The following is a 19,422-nucleotide window of genomic DNA, read 5'->3' as shown; positions in this document are numbered from 1 at the left end:
GAAGGGTAGTCTACATCGATCCACCTTGTCCACTGACATCGGGGTTGGCAGGTGGTGGAGGAGGTCTCAGGGCTGCTGACTGTCTGTGTGACTGTGCTGGGCCTTGAACTGGACCTGGTTTGTGAAGTGAATGCTGTTGTTGTCCGTGAGCTAAGCATTGTGTTCTCGTTGGTCGCTTTCAATCTTGTAGTCCAGGTAGGGCTGGACAGGGGCAGGCTGCTGGCTGAGTTCCTAGATGACAATGGAGGTGAAGTAGGTCTGCTGTTTGAGGTAAATGGAACTGTTTGCCTTGAGCTTTGAGTTTTATCCACTGATGTCTTTTTCTCTTCTCTGGTCCAGGGCTGTGATTCTGAGGATGCTGTGTGAGTGGTAAGTGTAGACGAAGAGGGTCTTCTGCTGGTGCCAGGCTGGGAGGGGGTGGTACTTACACCCAAGGTCAGAGATGAGCCACAGGGCACATAATCACAACAGAGAACCCTCATCTCATAGTCGTGGCACAGTGGGGGGCTCTGTTCACTGTTGAAGCAGCTCAGCCCAGAGGATGGGTCACAGTTTACCTTCTGACCCAGATTCTCCAAGTCCATGCTGGGGAATTTCACTGCACGGCATTCGATGCCAAGTGGGGTTTGGCACACCTGGTGCCCTTTCTTCCTCAGGTTCTCAAATGTTTCAAAGTCCCCGCCTGACATGCCAGCCTCTGGATGGCTCTCATCATACCAAATGGACCAGTGGCAGACCTCATGAACACACACAGTAGACACAGTGGGAGCTGAGCCTGTGGGAAAAGTGATAAAAGGCCCTGCTCAGTTCCTCTGACCTCAGAGTGCAGAAACAAGACGACGCTGCACCTTTACAGAAGCTAGGTCCATTCCTGACCTGAATCCAGGACCTGCCAGCTAATCTGGAAAGAGCTCACTGACTGAGGTGTGGCATACCAAAGACAAGTGGAACCTGGGGATTTTTGTGGTCTCTGGTGGCAGCCCTACCAGTTGTGCTAAAGAGTCTTGGGGACCAGAAAGGGAGGGGTGAGGTCATGGATACCAGACAGAGCCTGGGCTGCCAGATAATGGGCCAGGACCCAGCATGTCTCTGCATCTGGAGTCCTTGACAACTTACCTTATCCCAGATGTGGCCAACCCTCTCCCTGGGTTAACATAATAGTTTATAGAGTCCAGGGGCTTCCAGAAAACCTGGTATGGGCTTACCGTTTGTGGCAAGGGGTGCCAGGGTGGTGGTGAATGTGAACGGTGTGGTAGACGGGACTTCATGGCACACTTCAGTTGTGCGTGCTATAGTCCCATTGTCTTTGCAGATGGCTACTAAGCAGGCGCCGAGGCCATCCGTGGTGTTGTAGACAACATCATTGTAGTTGTAGGTGCGGCCCTCATAGGTGCATGTGCAGGCTGGGGGTTATATGCACTGATTTAGTTTACTCACCCTCCAGCCCTTCTTCAACCCCAAACCCACAGCCTTTCCTCACCTGTAAGGTTGTAAACACACTGGAGGCCACCAGGGGTGCAGAGACTAGAGGGAAGACAGGGCTCTGAGGATCTGTGGGCAACCCCTAACTAGTATACTTTTGCCCTCCCTGCCCTCTCCCAACCATCCTGGGTCTCTACCCTCCTCCTTCCCTGGGTCCTTTCTCACCAACTCTGGCAATTCTCAGTTTTAGGCACCTGTGTGCCAATGTCATGGTAGTTTCCATCATCATCGTAGCAGCCACACTGGGCCACACACTTCATCTGGTCCTCACTGAAGAAGGGCTGGCTGGGTGGGCACTGTGGGTAGCAGCCTAGAGCATACAGGGGTTTATCATTTGACTTTCCATCCTCTCAAGCATGGATTCATTTGCTCAGCCTCCAATCAGTGGTAGAGAACCCCTAGTATATTGGGTCTGCCCTCAAGGTATCATTTATGGGTTATGGGCCCGAAGGTTCCAGCCTCACCTTCCAGGCCTGGCAGGTCAACGAGGCAGTGTCCAGCTGGGTTCCGACAAGTCTTCAGACAGGGGGCTCCACAGGGCTGATAATGCCACTCACATTCCCCATGAGGGTTGTAGTAGTCACAGAAAAGAGCTGAGCAAGGAGGGCAGAGTTAAGTGGGTGCCTGCTAGGCTTCATGCTAGGCTGCACCCAGATGCACAAACCTTGGGCTAGGCAGATAGCTTCCCTGGGTCCACTCCCTCCCCCAAATCCTGGAAGCCACAGCCTCAACTGTCACCTGTCAGGTGTCAAAGAGCCACACCTGTATATAGATATGTGGACACATGTACAAAAACATGTGTGTGTGCATACACACACACACACACACACACACATGTCAGAGTGGCCAGAATCGAAGGCATGAGGGAGGTACAGAGGCTGCCACCCACCTCAACCCCAGTCCCACCCTTCAATACCATAAACAGAGCCCCACTCACGGCAGATATCCGGCGTCCTCCAGGACAAGCACACTCCCACATCACGGCAGGCCTGGGCATAGGCAGCCACAGCGGTGCAGAAACACTCGCAGTCACCCCCTGAGTCACAGGCACATACATCATGCACACAGGCTTCATAGTATTTTGTAGAGTCAACCTGGAATGGAGGAACCAGAGTGCCACTCAGGGAGAACAGCAATGCCTACCCAGGTCACAGGGCAGCTGAATGTGGAGAAGGGTAGAGAGCTAGCCATAGTCCAAACCCACACTTATGGGAATCCTGAGCTGGTACTGTGACTGCTATCAGAGTGTTCCAAGTGGGAATGAACCTTTCTGGTTCACTAGTATAACTGCATACTCGCATACCTGCATACCCATAACCTGCTGTTTGTACACCCATATGCCTGTGTTCCTCCACCTGCTCACCTGGCAGCTTCTACACCTGCCTGAATACCTGAATACATATACCTATCTGTAAAGGTATGCCTATCTGTATAGGTATGCATATGGCTTACCATACGTATACCTATCTGGCCACTTGCGTACCTGCTTATATGTCTATCTGCACACCAACGTGCCCACCTGCCTGTACAGCTGTTCTTTTGTATACCTGCACACCTGTGAAACTGTGTACCTTCCCACCCATGCACATGCCTGAATGCACACCAGTGTACCTGCCTACCTGTGAACTGGCACACCTGTCCGTGTGTTTACCCACCCTCCTAACCACTTGTACATCCTCCTGCCTTTCGGCCTGTGCGCTTTCCCTCCCGCCCATGCCTGCACCCACCCGTCCACTCGCACAGACGCTTACCTGTACGACACTGTGTACCTGCCCACCTGCACCTGTGCAGATACTCACCTTCCCATCTGCCTGCCTGTGTGCCTCCCTGCATACTCGCCAATACAACTGCCTGCCTGTATCTGCCCCACTTTCACACCTGCTTTCCTGCACATATGAGCATCTGCACACCTGTACAGCCTGACTAATGCTCTGCAGGTCCTTTTACTTGATCTAGTCGTATGATATGCAGGTATTACACCTGCAGGTCAGGGCACTGTGGTCTCAAATTCTGTCCTTGTACTTTCACTCTAGTGCACCGGCCTCCATCCTATGTCTGCCTTCCCATAACTGACTTGTTCCCTGGATTGCTGTGCCCATGACCTCTGGTGGCTCCCTGGTTTGCTTTTTGGTGTGAACCCCTCCCTGGCCACCCTTCTGCCTCATTCCTGTAGAGAATTGCTTAGAGACAGCAAATTTTATCCCTATCCATTTGAATGAGTTGGTTCCCAGAGACCACCGGACCTTCCAGACCCCTGCAAACATTGGTTCTCAACCTTCCTAATGCTATGTCCCTTCCTCATGGAGTGGTGACACCAACCATATTATGTCATTGCTACATCATACCTGTGAGTTTGCTTGTTATAAATTGTAATGTACATGTCTGATATGCAGGATATCTGTTATGTGACTCCCAAAGCGGGTCACAACCTGCAGTTTGGGAACCACTGAAGTAGTGGATGATAATTACTTATCCAGCATTTTTTTAAACTTCCAGACTGGCACAGCTGAGGGACATGTGGTTAACTGCCTAATTCTGTGGTAAAGAGGGTCTACCACTCACACTGTGCCAACTGGAAGACCCCAGAGTGGACTCAAATTCTTGCTTTTGCCGCCAAGTGCACCTCCAAGTTAGCCTTTTCAGGCCACAGTGAACCAAGATATGGACCCCTGTCCTCCTGCTCACAGGGTTGGTGTGGTGAGGTGAGTCGCATTGGCTATGTGTGATCAATGAGTACTTTCTGGTCATGGCCTGAGAGCCCGTGTTGTGAAGCTAACTGGACACTTGAGTCTTGGTTAGCCTTTGGAGGTCTAATGAGAGCCAGTTACCACCCCCTGTGGGGGGATCCTGCTGGTGTGTCTGGAGTACGCTGAACAGGTCTGGGGGTCACCCAGGAAGATGATGACAGTACTCCACTGAGAGCCACAGGTTGGGACTGTAGTCAAGGGCTGGTCCCAAAATAGTGGAGATGACTCCATGATGGATATATGCATGAATGCCCACTCACCTTGTAGGAGATTTAGACCTAGAACTTGAAAGCCCAGAGCCAAGGAACATGTGCTCTGACTGGGTTCAGGATGGCCCTCAAGGGCCTGCTATATGCCTAGTCCAGCAAGACTCAAGTCCTACCAGGAAGAAGCAGGCAGCTACAAGTCCTGTGAACCAAAGCCAGGCCCTACCTGAGAGTGGCAGGCAGCGAAAGTTGCGCTGTTGATGATGCTGCATTTTTTCTGGGCCCAGGACTTGCGGTAAGGGTTTGCAATGCAGGGGTCCTTGGGAACTGGGGCGTCTGGGCAGGATGGGGAGAACTTCCAACTATTTCCAAACTCCAGCACATCGCCCACCACAGACTGGCTGCGTGTGGTGAAGTCATTGATGGCATTGTCATCAAAGTTCCCACACAGGCCACAGACCTTGCCCTGCAGACACACGAGGAGAGAGAATTCTTAGACAGTTAAGTGAGGTGATGCGGAGCCTGACTTGGGAGTAGAACATAGGGAAAACCCATTCCCCCTGGGTTGCATCCAGTGAACTTCCAAATGAAGTCGGTCCTGGGGCAGGAGGGTGAACTGCATGCATTCTCCATAGAAGATTGTTTCTGCCCAGGCCTGTGGACAGGGCTAGATCACTGATCATGATTCCAGTCCACCCACTATTCATTGCCATCATAACTCATCCCTCTTGGAACCTGGTGTTTTATGTCGCCTCAGTGGCCAAGGCCTTTCAATGTGGATCAGCCCTCAGTAGCCTTGCCAGCGTCCAGCCTTAGACCTGTTAGAGCTGAGCCAATAAGCAGGTTGCCTGGTGGCCACACTCGCCTTGTAATGCTGCTGCAGCCGGACAAACACACTGGTCTTCCTGTCCCAGGACACGACTATCCCGCTGCGGATCTCAATGACCAGGAAGATGCCCATGAATCTGATCTTGTACGGAGAGTCTCCACTTGGCCCTTGCTCTACCACCTTAAAGTTCCCCTCATGAAGAATCAGCTCGTAGTTCTGTAGATGGAGAAATATAGGGCAAGGGTTTCAGGGAGCTGGGTGAGAGAGAGCTTGCCTGCTACCCTCAGAGGACGCCTCAGCAGATGGAGACCTACTGGGTGAGGGGTGGAGAAAGTCAAACTGTGTACCTGCAGGTCTCCAAGGGCCCACATGTGCAGTGCTGTCTCACACCATCCCCCCACCCACCTCAGGTGACCTGATGCTGCCTTCCTCCAAGCAGGAGGGGATGCGTGCCAAGCCAGCCACTCTGCTTTCTGCTCTGTGAATTCTGACTTTCCTCAGCCAGAACTGGGGTACTGACTATATCAATACTTCCAAGGACCTGAAAGCAGCATTACTAGAAAAAGAGCCATTGGGAGATCTTGAGGTGGGTTGTACGGAAGTACCTGGGGGTCCCCTAAGCCTAGTGTCTTGTCTTGTCATGACCCGAGACATATAGACACAGAACAGAAGGTCATGATCAGTCAGACAGACTGGAGCGATGCTGCCACCCACCAAGGGCTCCAGGACCCCCTAGCTCAGAAAGGCAGGAAGGATCCCCTGACCTGTCAGGAGCAAGATCTTGCTAGCCTTGATCTAACTCTGGCCCAAGGATGGAAAACTGGTAGAATCTGCTCTTATAAGACTCAGGTTTGGGTCTCTTATTGTCCTGTCCTTGAGAATACTTTCTGGCTAGAGGGCCAGGAATGGGGCTGCAAAGGGAAGGAGGCAGTTCCCAGTGGCTCCACATAGACTCAAACCTCCACAAAGATCTTGATGGTCTTGGAGCAGGTGGTTCCCGTGGTCCCACAGGGGACATTCTCAGTGATAATACGGAAGGTTCCATCAGTACTGGTGTTGCCTCTGCAGTAGTCCTAAGAAGGGAAGAGATGAAGCTCTGGTCACAGCCCAAAAATAAGTGGTGGGAAGGACAGAGAAGGGTGATCCATTGTGAGGGTCCAGGGACTACACACCTGAGCCAAGGTATACTCGCAGCTGCCTTCAAAGATGTAGCGTTCACCATCAAAGGTAACAAAGTGGCCATCCCCGTAGGCCACACAGGCACCCATGCAGGGCTGGTTGGTGCATTCCCACCGGCGGTTCTTGCAGGTGCTAGGAAAGGAAAGGCCATTGCTGACTAGGGAATTGTCCTCTGAGACTGGCTGTCCTGGTCCCGTGCTAGCAAGTCACTTTACTTGGGGAATTAGGTTCAGTGTCCATCAAGCTTTGGTCATGTGTGGGTGTCTTTCTAATTGCCCCAGGCTAGATAAATAACCCTCCACAGAATGGGGTCCTACGAGTACCTTGGCCCCAAGACAGATGCTGAGACCCCTAGAACACCAAGGCTATCTCACACTAGTGTCCCTGTAGATACCCCTTGATTCCCACCCACCCCCAAGGGTCCCAAGACTTACCAGTTATTGCAGTCTACCCGGATGCTCTCCCCAGGTCTATATGTGACCTCATTGTGTACGCAGGGGCAGTCTTCCTCAGCAACACAGCCCCCATTCCCATCTGCTACCAGCCCAGAGGGACACACGCAACCCGAGACACACTGTGTGCTGAACTGTAGGCACAAGTTGACTTGTCAGGGACTGAAATGGCAGCCTGTTCCCCCATCCCTATTAGGTTTCCAGGACACCAAGCCAGTAGACCCTGAACTGGGAATGTTCAGGAAGAGGCCATTCAGGGTCAGCAAGACCCAAAGCCATTGGATACCCAGTGATATTCCCCCTCCCACTCTTCCTGCAGATTAAGATGGTACATGAGGGTTGGCAATGGAACCGAGAGGACTCACACATTCCACATCCAGTGTGTGGCAGCTTTTGAGGCATTCAGCCCCATGGTGACCCACTGAGGCATTGTTACAATCCAGGTAGACCATAGGTGCCTGACACTCTGCAGAGGATAAGCATGTGAGAGAACCCTGGGGTAGGACATTCCTGGCCCCTACAGTCTCCCACCAAACCCTGTCTTACTGATAAGATGGTGGCAAGCTAGGGTCTTGCATGGCCTTGTGCTCTGTCCAGAGCATCCAGACTGTGTGGACTTGCCCCAGAAGGTGTAGCCCACAACCCCCAGGAGCTCTATGGCCACACTGCCACAGGCCTGCCTTCCCTAGAGCATCTTGGCACAGTAGTCATGGCTGAGTACAGACTGGTCAGGGTGGAATGTTACCTGTGCTCTTCTGCATCAGGGCTCCCAGGCAGGTCAATCTCCCGTTTGTACACGAGCTACAAGAGACAGTAGTACCTCTGCTCTGGGCCCAGTGTCTCCTACATCTTAACCCCAGTACTTCCCATACCCCACCAAGGTCTGGGCCTCCTTCCCAAGGCCAAGAGGGTGCCTGCTGTTGGGGGTCCTTGGGAAGACCCTGGATGCCACATTCCCATACACTAAGGGTTCAGTCACCATCCTGTGTTAATAATAGGGGATGGTAGTGCCCTTAAGAAGTAAGGCCAAGTGGGAAGACGTTAGGTCATTAAAGGGGACAGTGGGACCTTAACCCTATTCTGACCATTCTCTCTTCTTTGCTATGTGGTGAGTTGTGTTCTTCTACACATTCTTCTACCATGATATGCCGCCTTACCACAGGCCCAAAGCCATGGGACCACTCAGTCATATCACGTTATGGGCTGAGCATTCAAACCTGTGAACTGAGACAAACCTCTCTTTCTGTCTTGTCATGGACTTTTGATATAGTCATAGAAAGCTCACTTCCATCATGAATTGTAAAGGAGCTGCCTTTGAGGCCAAGGAGCGGGTAGGACTTCAGCTGAGAACTGCTTATGAGTGCTTCTGCGATATCCCAGAACAACCTCCCTGCTGTTTCTCAGGGAGGTCTGAAAGGTATCCCCAACACCCAACATGCCCCAAAGCATGTCTTGAAACCCTCAGCAGGGAAGCCTCCCAAACGTTCAGGTATGGAAGGGCCAGCAGCTAGAGACCCCACTGACACAGACCTGTGAAGATGGGGAAGAACATGGAGACAGCCTTCCTTACCACACCACACCATTGTCTGTGACAACCTCTCCGGGAGCCACCACAGTTCCATGGAAGTAGCAAGGGCACTCCTCCACTGGCACACAGTGGTCCTTGTCATTCAGGAAGGTGCCTTCAGGGCAGGTGCAGCCATCCACCGTCACAAAGGGGATGCTGCAGGTGACATCGGCCTCACTCAGAGAGCGACAGGTAGGTTGGCAAGAACTCACTGAATAGGAGTAGCCCTTGGTTTGGGGGCAGTTGTTCGTGTACTTGTCTATAGGAAGAACAGGGACAGAGAGGTCAATGACTGGGGAACTGGCCCAGCCCTTGCTCTTCCCTGCCTCACACTAGGGACACCATTGTGGACACAACAGGACGGCACACAGTAGACATGGGACAGCAGACTAATAGCTACTGCTGCCAGGGGTCCTAAGTGCCCCCCCCCCCGTGCAGAGTGGCAGGATCCCGGTGGCTAACGTGGGGATGTAGAACCTGTGGTGGCCCACAGCGTACTCACAGCAGACTTTGTCCCTCCAGCCACTGAGCAGCACACCTTTGGCAGCACAGGCAAACACATAGGAGGACAGGGCTGCACACATGCAGTCCTCACTGTTCTCACAGTTACACGTGTCAAACAAGCAGTTCTGGGAGACAGGATAGCAAGGAGTCAGGTACCTCTGTCTCCTAGGTTCCCTTGTTGTTCATTAAACTTTCAACATCAACATCATCAGCCAAGCCCTGGTCAAGGCCTGGACCTGTGGCTTCCCAGCAGGAGACACCCTATAAGGGACTTTGACAACAGTGTCTTAGAGGGGGTGGCTAGAGCTTGGCATCAAGGACAGTTAGAGGCCACAGGGCAAAATGGGAGCCAGAATAGAGGCCAGACCTGGGGTCTGGGCATAGAAGCTAGAGAGCACGAAGCCTAAGGCAGGGGCCCTGGGGACAAGTCTTCACAAGACAAGGGCAGGGCCAACTTGTATCTGAAGTGTTATTCTAATTGGGCTTCACATAGGGAACCTGGATGGGATGGGCAGAAGCCAGATAGGTTCAGGAGGGAGTGTCATGGAAGGTGTCATGGGAGTGGGTTACCTGGAGACCCACCCTTGGGGGTGGAGTGGTGTGCTAAAGTTTAGGGCTCTGGAGTGCTGTTTAGAGCTGAGATGTGTCCCCAACCCCTGGCCCCTGGAAGGATTTTCTGGAGTGCTGTGTCCCATGTGAATAGGGCCCAACATAAAAAGAAGCCTTTAAGGGGAAGCCCATGGAGACAAGGGCTACATGAGGCCACCCTGCTCCAGCTCCTGCTGTCTTTGCAAGAGGGAGGTTGGACGTGCACTAAGACCGTGAAGGACCCTTCTGAGCCCCAGAACTTTTCATTTTTAGCTTCTCAGTTGGTGAATCTTTTAACTGCCCCGAGAAGTACACACTAGAGTGGGGAGAGGTGGGTGAGCCTTGGGAGCCCAGCCAGTACCTGCCCCCACCCAAGGCCAGCAGATCATGGTCTCACCGAGTAGAAGGGCACTGGGCTAACAGTGGCATGGCAGGCTGAGAAAACTCCCGAGCTTTCCGTGAGCATCGAGCACCACTCCCGGGCGAAGTTCTCTAGGAGAGGGAGAAATGTGGGCTGCCCCTCACCTGCTTCCCAGGGCCTGTCCTCCTCTGTAACCTTAACACTTTATGCCTTCCCGTCTGCCTGGGGGTTCTCTGAGCCCTTCCCTGAGAGTTCGTATGGCCCAGAGGTCAGGAAGGGCTGTCAGAGTGGCCAGTGGTGAGAGAGGGTGGTTACCGTTCTCCACACTGTATGAGCAGGGGTCCTCATAGGTGTTCTTGGAGTTGGGGCAGGAGGCTTGAGTCTTCCAGGTGTTGGAGAAGGCTGCTCCTGTGCCCTCCACCACCCCACTGAGGGCTGTGAAGTCATCAGCCTGGTTCTGGTTGAAGTTTCCACATAGGCCTAGGGACCAGGGTCAGGAGGTCAGTGGGTTGTTCAACCTGGTCACTCTCCCCGGGCTGTCATCCCTCTAAGCATTGTTAAAAGAAGTCTGAGAAGAAAGTCCCTGCCTAGTGTTTGGTTCCAGAACCTCAACTATGCTAGGCCCCTAACAGGGCTAGCCCAATCAGGGCAGCTCAGCTGGCCGTCTTCCCAGGCCACGCCACAGGTTACTGGTTAGATGTCAGGGGTGCTGGGTGCTGCTGGGGTTCCCACCAAGCCCTAGAGCTGATGCTCCCCAGCCATTCTTCACACCTGATCTCACTTCACAGCCTAGAGCTAGGGCAGGCCTAACCCCAACTGTCCCACCCTCACAGCCCTACACTCAAGCCCTTTGGTGCCTCACCACACATCTGGCCTTGGTAGGAGCGGTCCAGCCGGACAAACACCTGCATGAGGGGCACCAGCTGCACTTGAAGCTGCAGCCCCATTCCCGCCTGTACTATGATGAAGAAGGATGATGGCTTGGAGATGGTAATGTTGCCTGTAAGGGGAGAGACGTTAGGCATGCTGGGAGCCAGCCTGCCAAATAGGACAGTGCAGGCTAGGGCAGGAGGTGGAGCACCTAAGGAAATCCCATGCCCAAAGTTCCCAAATGTGCATGGCATGTCAATGACTGCCAACATCCCTGATAGGGCATGGGCAGTGTTGCTAGACATAGGGTTCCCACAGAACAGGGGTAGCAGCTTGTCACCCCATAGGAAACACTGGAGCTGACAGAGAGCCACAAAGAGCTCACCAGGAGCTAGACTCTACCCAGTGCTGAAAGCTGACTGCCCACTGAAGGTGCCAGCCCCAACTTGCTGTGTCAGGGAGCCACACACCTGCTGACAAGGGCATCTGCGTAAAGATGGAGTTCAGGAACACAGCACCGTTGGCCTGGATCTGGATGACCTGGTATGTGGTGGAACAGTCAGTACCCAAAGGGCCCATCTCGTCACTTACAGAGAGAATTGGGATGGAATCCCCCCCTCCTCAGACCTGTTCTAGCAGGGATGCTAGAATCTACCTAGGTGGTGGCTGCTCCTATCTTTCAGGCTTGGAGAAAGAGTGGAGGCCTCTCTTTAACCTGTTGCTACTCCATATACTTCCCTACTTCTGTTGTTCATAACCCAAAATGTGGTGGCAGTCAGAGCCCGGTCCTCACCATGTCCCCACTATTGAGGTTTAGTGTCACTGCTTTGAGGCAGTTCTCCGTATCTGTCACTCCACACTTCCGAAGATCAACCAGCACGGTGAAGCCGCTATCTGCACATTTCTGTCAAGAAACCCAAAATGTGTGGTTGGATGTAGCATCCCTTATGCACAACCCCTCAAGGCCTCGAGGGGCTCTAGACGTATCCTCGGGTAGCCCGGTTTTCCATGGGCAGCTTGTCATGGGGTCTGGGATGTCCTTGTCAGCACAAAGATTCACCATGCCCTTCACCCCTGCTCTTGACTACCAACAGGACCCTAGCTGATATCTATGGGCCAGATTATGGCCCCACCTTGGTCAGGATGTAGCTGCAGTCTCCATGCACATTGTAGAGTTTCTCGTCAAAGGTAAAGATGTGGGACCCGCCTTGCACAGAGCAGGTGCCAGGGCACGGCAGGTCTTGGCACTTCCACAGTCCCCCGAAGCAGGTGCTGTGGGGAAGTCCATGAGCAGAAGGGGTACAAGGAAGAGGCCAGCAAGCCTCACCCCATGTATCTCCCAGAAGGCTGTTACACTTACCAGGACCTACAGCTGGTGTTGAAGGACTCTCCAGGGGCATAAATGTGGCCACCATGGGTACAGTGGCACTGCTCGAGGGGCAGGCAGCCCAAATGTCTGACATCGTCCAGCACAGTTCCTGGTGGAAGGGGCAGTGAACACAGATGCATCCCATACAGACAGGATTGGGGGGCTTGCTGCCAAGACAACCCCAGTCCTAGGCAGGGGGAAGGACCCCTAATCTAGAATGCTGCCCCAGCCTGAACCAATGAGGATAAGTTCCTCTGAGCCTCAGTTTCCCCACCTGATCTCAGGGACCCAAGACACCTATTTTCTGGAAACAGACCAACAGATCTCTGTCTTGCTAATGGTCAGTTTCCATTCTGCACTTAGCCATGGGGTACAACCCCTAGCAGAGCCCATCACCCTTAGGAGTAGAGAGGGTCAGCTGATACTGGGGTCAAATGCTAGAGACCATAACCCAAAGGTAGCCATAGTGTGGGGGCAAAGGGCACAGAGCCTGCCTGGAGGACAGAAGCAGCCATCCATGCAGTGGTCCTCGCAGAGTTGAGAGCGCTGGGGGTTAGAGCAGGTATCCACACAGGGTGAGCTGCACTCTTGGTATTCCATGTTGAAAGGGCATGTCCAATCTGTAAGAGAGAGCACTTGACCCAGGAGAAGTGAGTCCTGACCTCTTCAGCCAGTGGGATGCCCACTGCTTGTTCTCATGTCCACTGAGGTCCCAGAAAGCCATCTCCTGGATAAAGCAGTAGGCAGGAAAGCAGGGACCCAGCACTTCTTATACAGCCTTCTCTACCCATGGCCACCTGAGGTCAACGTTCTCCAGGAAATCCTACACTGGGGTTCTAGACCCATATCTTCTTGCTGTGCCCAGGGACATAGCTGGGTACTCCCCTGCAAGACGAACAGGTCCACCAGAGCCTTCAGGCATAGATTCTTTCCTCAACTCTGCCCACTCTCTCCTCCCCCTGACATTTACCCTCTCTCAGTGGCCCTTAAGTTGTTCTCTCTACCTTGTCTTCCCAACCATGTTCTAGGCTCAAGACTGACCCTTAGTAAGACCTTGGGCTATCCTCTAGTGAGGGTACTAACTGCAGAGATCAGGACGCCTCCAGTTCTGTGGGTAGCCCCCTGCATGGGCACACTGGCGAGAATATTCGGCAAAAGTGGCACATGGGCAGGTGGGACAGCGGCACAGGTCCTGGACACAGGCATCCAAGTACATGCTGACATCTACCAGAGCGGTGCACTTGTCAAAGGCAGGGCCAAGCAGGGTGTGACGGCAGATGTCCTCCTGGAGAAGACAGAGAGGCTAAGCACCTTCTAACCTTCTGACCCTCAAGCAGGATTGTCATGACACTTGTAGTGGGGACCGTGCCTCTCCAAGGGCAAGACAGGAAGCCCCTCTTCTCTGAATGTTCCTTCCATGCATAAATCCATCCATCTGTCTGTTTATCCATCATCCATCCATCAATTCATCATCCAGCCACCATCTATCTGCCACCTCTCTATATTCATCATTCATCTGCTGATCCATCCATCAATCACCTACTTTATCCATCCATCCACCCATCCACCCATCCACCCATCCATCTATCCATCCATCCATCCATCCATCCATCCATCCATCCATCCATCCATCCACCTATCATCCTTATTCATTATTCTACTCAGTCACAGTGAACTTGTTACATCTGGGTACAGAGCTCTACTTGGCTCTGAGGGAATGGCCCAGGCCTCTCTGTTTCTCCCATCTCCTACTCCAGGGCTCCAAAACATGCTGACTTGTGGCTTGTGCATCAGGAGAGTACAGAGTGCATCCTTGTATGGTAGTTCAGAGGAGAAGGGAATAAAGATAACAGCCACCCTTGGGTGGCCTCCATGGACTCAGTTCTGCTACTGAACATCTTCCTGCCCCAGATAAGCCAGTGTGGAGCCAAGCTCTCCAAGACTGGACAACACTTCCCCTCACTTCACAACTTAGGGAGGACTCATTATTTACTAGTATATACTACTTTCAGGGACTATGGACTCCCATCCAAAGGATGAGTTCTCCCTGCTCACAAGAGGGGCTTCACACATATCCCACACATGCACATCACCTGCACGTAAACATCGTGTGTGCCCTGGTGACTGTCCATTTGGACCCACTGAGGAGAGTCAGCCTGGCCTGCCTCCCTCAGGCGCAAACAGCAGCCTCCTGGGAGGTTCCCATCCCCTGATTGTTCAGGACTGGAAAGCCCTCCCCATCTGGACACCCAAGGATGTTCCTCAGCCTCTGGCTAGGCAGTGCTTGGTCTTCTATTCAGCCTTGCCCTGTTCCCAGCCTTGGGGACTGTGGCATGATCAAGGTGCTCACGCTATCTGTGCAGTTGCTGACAGCTGAGGGTAGGACATCCTGGCACTGCTCTGTGGGACCATCCAGCTTCTGCAGGTTTCCAAACTGCACAGGGGTCAGCCTGGTGTCTGCAGGAGAGGACGCTCAGTCAGGAGGTCTGCTTACCTCAGGCAACTCTCTCTCTCTCTCTCTCTCTCTCTCTCTCTCTCTCTCTCTCTCTCTCTCTCTCTCTCTCTTCCCTCATTCATGTCTGCAATCCCACCCTGCCATGTCCCCCTGGACTTCCTTGATTCTGTAGCCCTTAGGACCACCTAGCCTGAAGACTCAGTGACACTTACTGTGGGTGTAGAACTCACTGACAGCTGGGAGCCCGTTGAAGTCACCGCACAGCCCACACGTCTGGTTGGTGTATTTGGAGTCCAGTTCCAGCTGAGGGCAAGACAGAGCAGCTTCAGCCTCAGGGCTTCTGCTCTGACTCCAGGACCTGCCTGGCAGCTTCCCACCTCATTCACCCAGGGAACCAGAAAGGATAGTCCCCTAATACTCTGTGGGGTCCCTATAATAGGTCCAGGAACTATAAGGGCTGTGGAGAGCTACAAGGTTCCAGGGATGAGCGGTGAGGGTATGTGGTAGACATGTGGGCCCAGGGAGACCGCGGGAAATCAGAAGTGACTGGAATTTTGTGAAATCTGTGGGGAACTTCTGGGGGTCTAGGAAGACTAGAGGGGGATGGGGAGTTGTGGGAGACCGTAGAGGGCTCTGGGGGTCTGTAGTTCTGAGAGGAGCTATGTGAGACGGCAAGGGTTTGTTTAAGACCTGCGTAGGATTATGGGGGACTGTAGGTGAATGTCCTCACCAGGGCGCTGTCTTCTTCATTCCACAGGAAGGTGAGGACTAGGCGGATACTGATTTTCACATAGCCACTGCTCTTCTCCATCAGAAGACCTGCACGGCTGTAGGGCAGCTTCTCCCTGTGCAGAAAGGTTTGGTCTTCCTTCAGCAGGCACGGGCAGGGGCTGTCCTCCCCATGCACTCGATCCTGATCCCTCCCCAGAGGGGACAGACTGAGGTCTAAAGGCCAGGTCCGAATGCCCTCGCCCCCAAGGCTCAGCTCACCGATGTCCGTTCACCAGGACAGAGCCATGGGACAGCTCAATCACCAGCCCCTGGGCCCTGAGGAGCACGTAGGTGACCGTGGGCCTCGAACCCTCAAGACCACGGCGCAGTTGGATGTTGAAGTCCTCGTAGGTGGCCCCGCAGTGTGAAGAGAAGACATAGTTACAGAGGCCAGGGAAGCGGAACACGTCACCGTCAAAGGTCTTGTAATGGAAGTCACCCCACGTGCTGCACACTCTCCCATTGTGTGCCAGGTGTAAGGCTACGGGGAAACCAGATGGAGCCACTGAATGTCACCACTCCATGCCCAGCTGCCCAAGGGACAACCTCCTAGGGCCAAGGCAATATTTTTGGAGCAGGGAAGTCAGCTCTCTGCCCTGCTCCGCTCCCACAGCCACTTGAATAAAACCAAAGGCCTAGACCCATCCCTCGGTTCTTTCATTTGCCTGGGGTCAGATGCCCCAGGGTGGTCAACAGATGTTCCCATGGAAAGTTCCAGACCCTGTTCAGAGCTTTTCAGGAGCCTCACCCTGTGCCACCTCAGCCAGACTGGAGTTCTCCCTCTTGCCTGTCCCTCACACCTTCACTCCTTAGGCTGGCTGGCTTGCAGTAGGGACTGTCCACTTACCGCTCATGCTAGGGAAGGCAGTGATAGGCGGGATGAAGGTGACATGCCTCGTGGGTGTGGATGTGGGGGCTGCAGAAGAAAGCCAAGGTCACACGGGGATGTAGCTGAGGATATCTTTCCTGGCCACCCACCCTCTTCAGTGCCCGCCTCAAGAAAATCAGGAAGCCCAGGACTAACAGGATGGTTCCAGACTATCCACTTTATACTTGGTCACCCCCCACCCCCCACTGAAACCCTCTCCTGTCTTCCCAGGAGCTCTCCCGTTTCTGGGTGCTCTGTGTGTGCCCAGCACTGCCTTCAGGCAGCGTGGACTAGTTAAGAGTTTCAATGTGATAAATGGCCATGGGAAGACCAGTGGTCTTTCCTACCTGAGCTCCATGCAAATCACTGTACCATCCCCAACCCAAAGCCTGAGCCACGTACCACTATACACTTTCTGACTGTCTCCGGTGAGTTCTGGATGCTCTGAGCTCAGCTCTGCCTGACCCTGGCTCTCTGCAGGAAAAGGGAACATAAGTCCAGAAGAAGACATCAGGCCATGGAAGCTTCTGTAACATGTGAGACACATGGGCTGGCTCTGGCTGTAGGCCAAGACCCTCCTGTAATCTACAGAAACCTGAACAGACTTGGGCCTGGTGACCCCAGCCCCATTAGCTGTAATTCCTTTCAGTGAACACTACCAAAGCCAGGTGTCCTGAGCAGTTCTGGCCCCTGTGGGCCAGGCCTTCCCCCTACAGTGGCACCTTGTCTTGCCAGTGATATGGAAGATGGTCCCAGCGGTTTAAAAAAGCAAATCAGGAAACAGTATTAGTATCAGAACTGTGACCATCTACTGGGAGGTGACTTGAGGTCCTTGGAAGACAAAGGCTGGCTTTGTTAGGAAGAACACAATTAGCAGTTTCCAAAAGTGGCATAGCAGAAAGAGACCTAAGATTTAAGGATGGCCCCAGACTGGATCTATGAGTCAGGGCAGGTAGCATAAGGAGTTCAGTTCTTGGTGCAGGATGTCCACTCCCAATGGCCAGGACTGTCCACTGCCTCTGGGCAAGGCCACCTCCACACACTGACAGCTAGAAGCCCAGGAGGCAAGAGACTGCGTCAGCCTCCACAACTCAAGCCTCTGAAGCCTGATGGCTCCTTAAGGCCAGCACTTTGTAAGGGACCATGTCCCCAAGGCCTGCACTCAGGTGGCTACTTGCTCCAGTGCCATGGGCAGCGCGGCTTCCTGTTTGATTTTCCCAGCGTGTCCAGCTGACCTTTGGAAACCGCAGGGACTGTCCTGTGCATTAATCCTTCCTCAAGTGCCCCGCTTGACTGCATTTCCCAGAGGCACGAACACTCCCTCTACCCATCCTTGACCCCAGATCCACAGCCTCTTCCAAGGGTGCTTGTCCCAGCCTGTCCTCTGCCATCTTCTGGAGGGCCCCATGGGTAAGAATACCCCCATTCCAAGCCTCCTGCTCTATACCAGTCTTCCTCAGGCTGAGATCCCTCAGTCTCCACTTGGCCAGAGAATTCTCAACCAGCCAACCCTACACATACACACACACACACACACACACACACACACACCACCACCACCACCACCACCACCATCATCATCATCTTGGTGTGTGTTACCTATTCATACAAGAAGACCTCACTCCTACCCCCACCCCCTCCCCAATCTCCAACAGTTGTCACAAAAGGACATTTCTGCAACCCAGGGCTTAATTTGCTCTTTACAAGTGAAGTTAGTGGGGAAGGAGAGCCGGCTGTTCGGCAGGGAGGCTCAGCACTCTGACGGACAGAACCTGACACAGGGAGAGCCCTGTTAGGGGGGGTATGGCCCAGGGGAGCAGTCAGCAGCCACCAGACAGCCCTAGAAGCAAGAGGAACAATTATGGATTCTCTGACTAGAAGAATGGGTTTGGGGATATACCTTCCGCACACACACATCCACTGTCTCTCTTCTCTCACAGATGCAGGAAACCTGGAGCTGAGGCTCCTCCTGCTCAGAGCCTGGGGAGGTGGTGACACTTGGAGATTCAGGCTAGCCCTGCTTGCTGACTGCTGAGCCCTGTGGGAGCCACCTTTCGACAGTCTTAGTACTCCGGGTTTTCTCAAGAGCAAACAGGCAAGGAAAACAGCTCACCTGACAAGGTCACACAGCCCACCTGACTCAGCCATTAGTTCAGACTAGGGCTCTGGGTATCTTACCAGTCTGTTCTGGCTCCGGCCCTAACACTCCTACTTCATGGAGGCCCCAGCCTCTTGACGATCACCTCAGTACCTGTGACCCCAGCAGTGAAGGGAAGGGCCTGTCCCTGCTAATTCTGAGACAGGGTCCTGAGACTCAGAAACACCTCTGTGATCTGCACATTCGTCTCAGATTCCTATTCATTTCCAAAGCAAAGACTGTCTTAGGGTTTTCACTGGGTCCATACCCTGAGACTTAGAGGGCCTAGCCTCTTCCATCCAAGCCAGGTCCTTAGGCATAGCTAGAGTGTAGGCTACAGGATCCAGAACCCAGAGACCTTCAAGACCTGGGACCACGATGTTGGGGACAGTGAGAGGTGCCTGTCACCTCAGCCGGAGAAATCCCCAGGTGGAGGTCATCTCTCTGGGAAGATGGTTTTGAGAGGGCAAGGGGCTTCGGCCTTACCTGCTGGCCACACCATGAGCAAGGCCACAGAGGCCCAGACCAGAGCCCAGCTCCAGCTCCTGCTGCCCATCCTGGGGGCAGTACAGAGGGTAGGCAGGAGGGACTGAGACAAGGCACTTGCTCCCAGGGGGCCTGGACTTATGTAGCCAAAGGCTTTGGCCCAGAGCCCAGTTCCCTGGCCATGTAAGGCACGGTCTACTCCCTGCACAGCCACGTGTGTTTGCTCTTGGGGAGGGGCTATGGCAGGAAGAGGCCATGAAGAAGGAAGGATTTACATCACTGTGCCACCAGAGTGCTCCCACCCCTTGTGGCTTCTGAGAACTGGGAGGGAGTGGACAGGGTAAGGAGCTGACTACTCTGGATTCGAAGCCCTGGGCCTATGGGGTGGGTATTTGGCCAGGCAGCCCTGTGTCAGCTCCTCTGGGAGACTAGGACACTACAAGGATCAGGGGCAAAGGGACAACAACCTTGGCTTGTGTTCGCCGGGGGAGCTGACCCCAAAGAATCAACAAGGCTGTGAGGGTGGCTCACCCCTCAAGGGCCATGCCTCA

General features: G+C 53.6%; 1 protein-coding gene across 1 annotated transcript in view; it reads right to left on the bottom strand.

Moving 5' to 3' along the window:
* Muc5b (mucin 5B, oligomeric mucus/gel-forming) overlaps nt 1-18,980 on the bottom strand; it is a 32,659-nt gene extending 13,679 nt beyond the window's left edge. Inside the window, exons 1-31 of the mRNA XM_021207432.1 lie at nt 18,872-18,980; nt 16,651-16,722; nt 16,228-16,296; nt 15,600-15,861; nt 15,340-15,454; nt 14,822-14,912; nt 14,505-14,611; nt 13,238-13,439; nt 12,649-12,774; nt 12,146-12,263; nt 11,919-12,057; nt 11,579-11,689; nt 11,256-11,325; nt 10,778-10,915; nt 10,231-10,395; nt 9,952-10,046; nt 8,965-9,091; nt 8,466-8,721; nt 7,641-7,696; nt 7,261-7,361; nt 6,878-7,029; nt 6,437-6,575; nt 6,224-6,337; nt 5,301-5,480; nt 4,662-4,901; nt 2,420-2,576; nt 1,947-2,075; nt 1,648-1,792; nt 1,481-1,524; nt 1,206-1,403; nt 3-775 (exon numbers count right to left, since the gene is read on the bottom strand). Of these exons, the coding sequence (XP_021063091.1) occupies nt 3-775; nt 1,206-1,403; nt 1,481-1,524; nt 1,648-1,792; nt 1,947-2,075; nt 2,420-2,576; nt 4,662-4,901; nt 5,301-5,480; nt 6,224-6,337; nt 6,437-6,575; nt 6,878-7,029; nt 7,261-7,361; nt 7,641-7,696; nt 8,466-8,721; nt 8,965-9,091; nt 9,952-10,046; nt 10,231-10,395; nt 10,778-10,915; nt 11,256-11,325; nt 11,579-11,689; nt 11,919-12,057; nt 12,146-12,263; nt 12,649-12,774; nt 13,238-13,439; nt 14,505-14,611; nt 14,822-14,912; nt 15,340-15,454; nt 15,600-15,861; nt 16,228-16,296; nt 16,651-16,722; nt 18,872-18,941 (4,761 nt within the window). The 5' untranslated portion in view covers nt 18,942-18,980. The remainder of the gene's footprint in view (nt 1-2; nt 776-1,205; nt 1,404-1,480; nt 1,525-1,647; nt 1,793-1,946; nt 2,076-2,419; nt 2,577-4,661; nt 4,902-5,300; nt 5,481-6,223; nt 6,338-6,436; nt 6,576-6,877; nt 7,030-7,260; nt 7,362-7,640; nt 7,697-8,465; nt 8,722-8,964; nt 9,092-9,951; nt 10,047-10,230; nt 10,396-10,777; nt 10,916-11,255; nt 11,326-11,578; nt 11,690-11,918; nt 12,058-12,145; nt 12,264-12,648; nt 12,775-13,237; nt 13,440-14,504; nt 14,612-14,821; nt 14,913-15,339; nt 15,455-15,599; nt 15,862-16,227; nt 16,297-16,650; nt 16,723-18,871) is intronic.
* Between the last annotated feature and the right edge of the window lie 442 nt (nt 18,981-19,422).

The sequence above is a fragment of the Mus pahari genome, chromosome 1 (genome assembly GCF_900095145.1).
Source record: "Mus pahari chromosome 1, PAHARI_EIJ_v1.1, whole genome shotgun sequence".
Lineage (NCBI taxonomy): Eukaryota > Metazoa > Chordata > Mammalia > Rodentia > Muridae > Mus > Mus pahari.
Note: the sequence above shows the minus strand (reverse complement) of the source record. Positions and strands in the feature narration are given on the sequence as shown.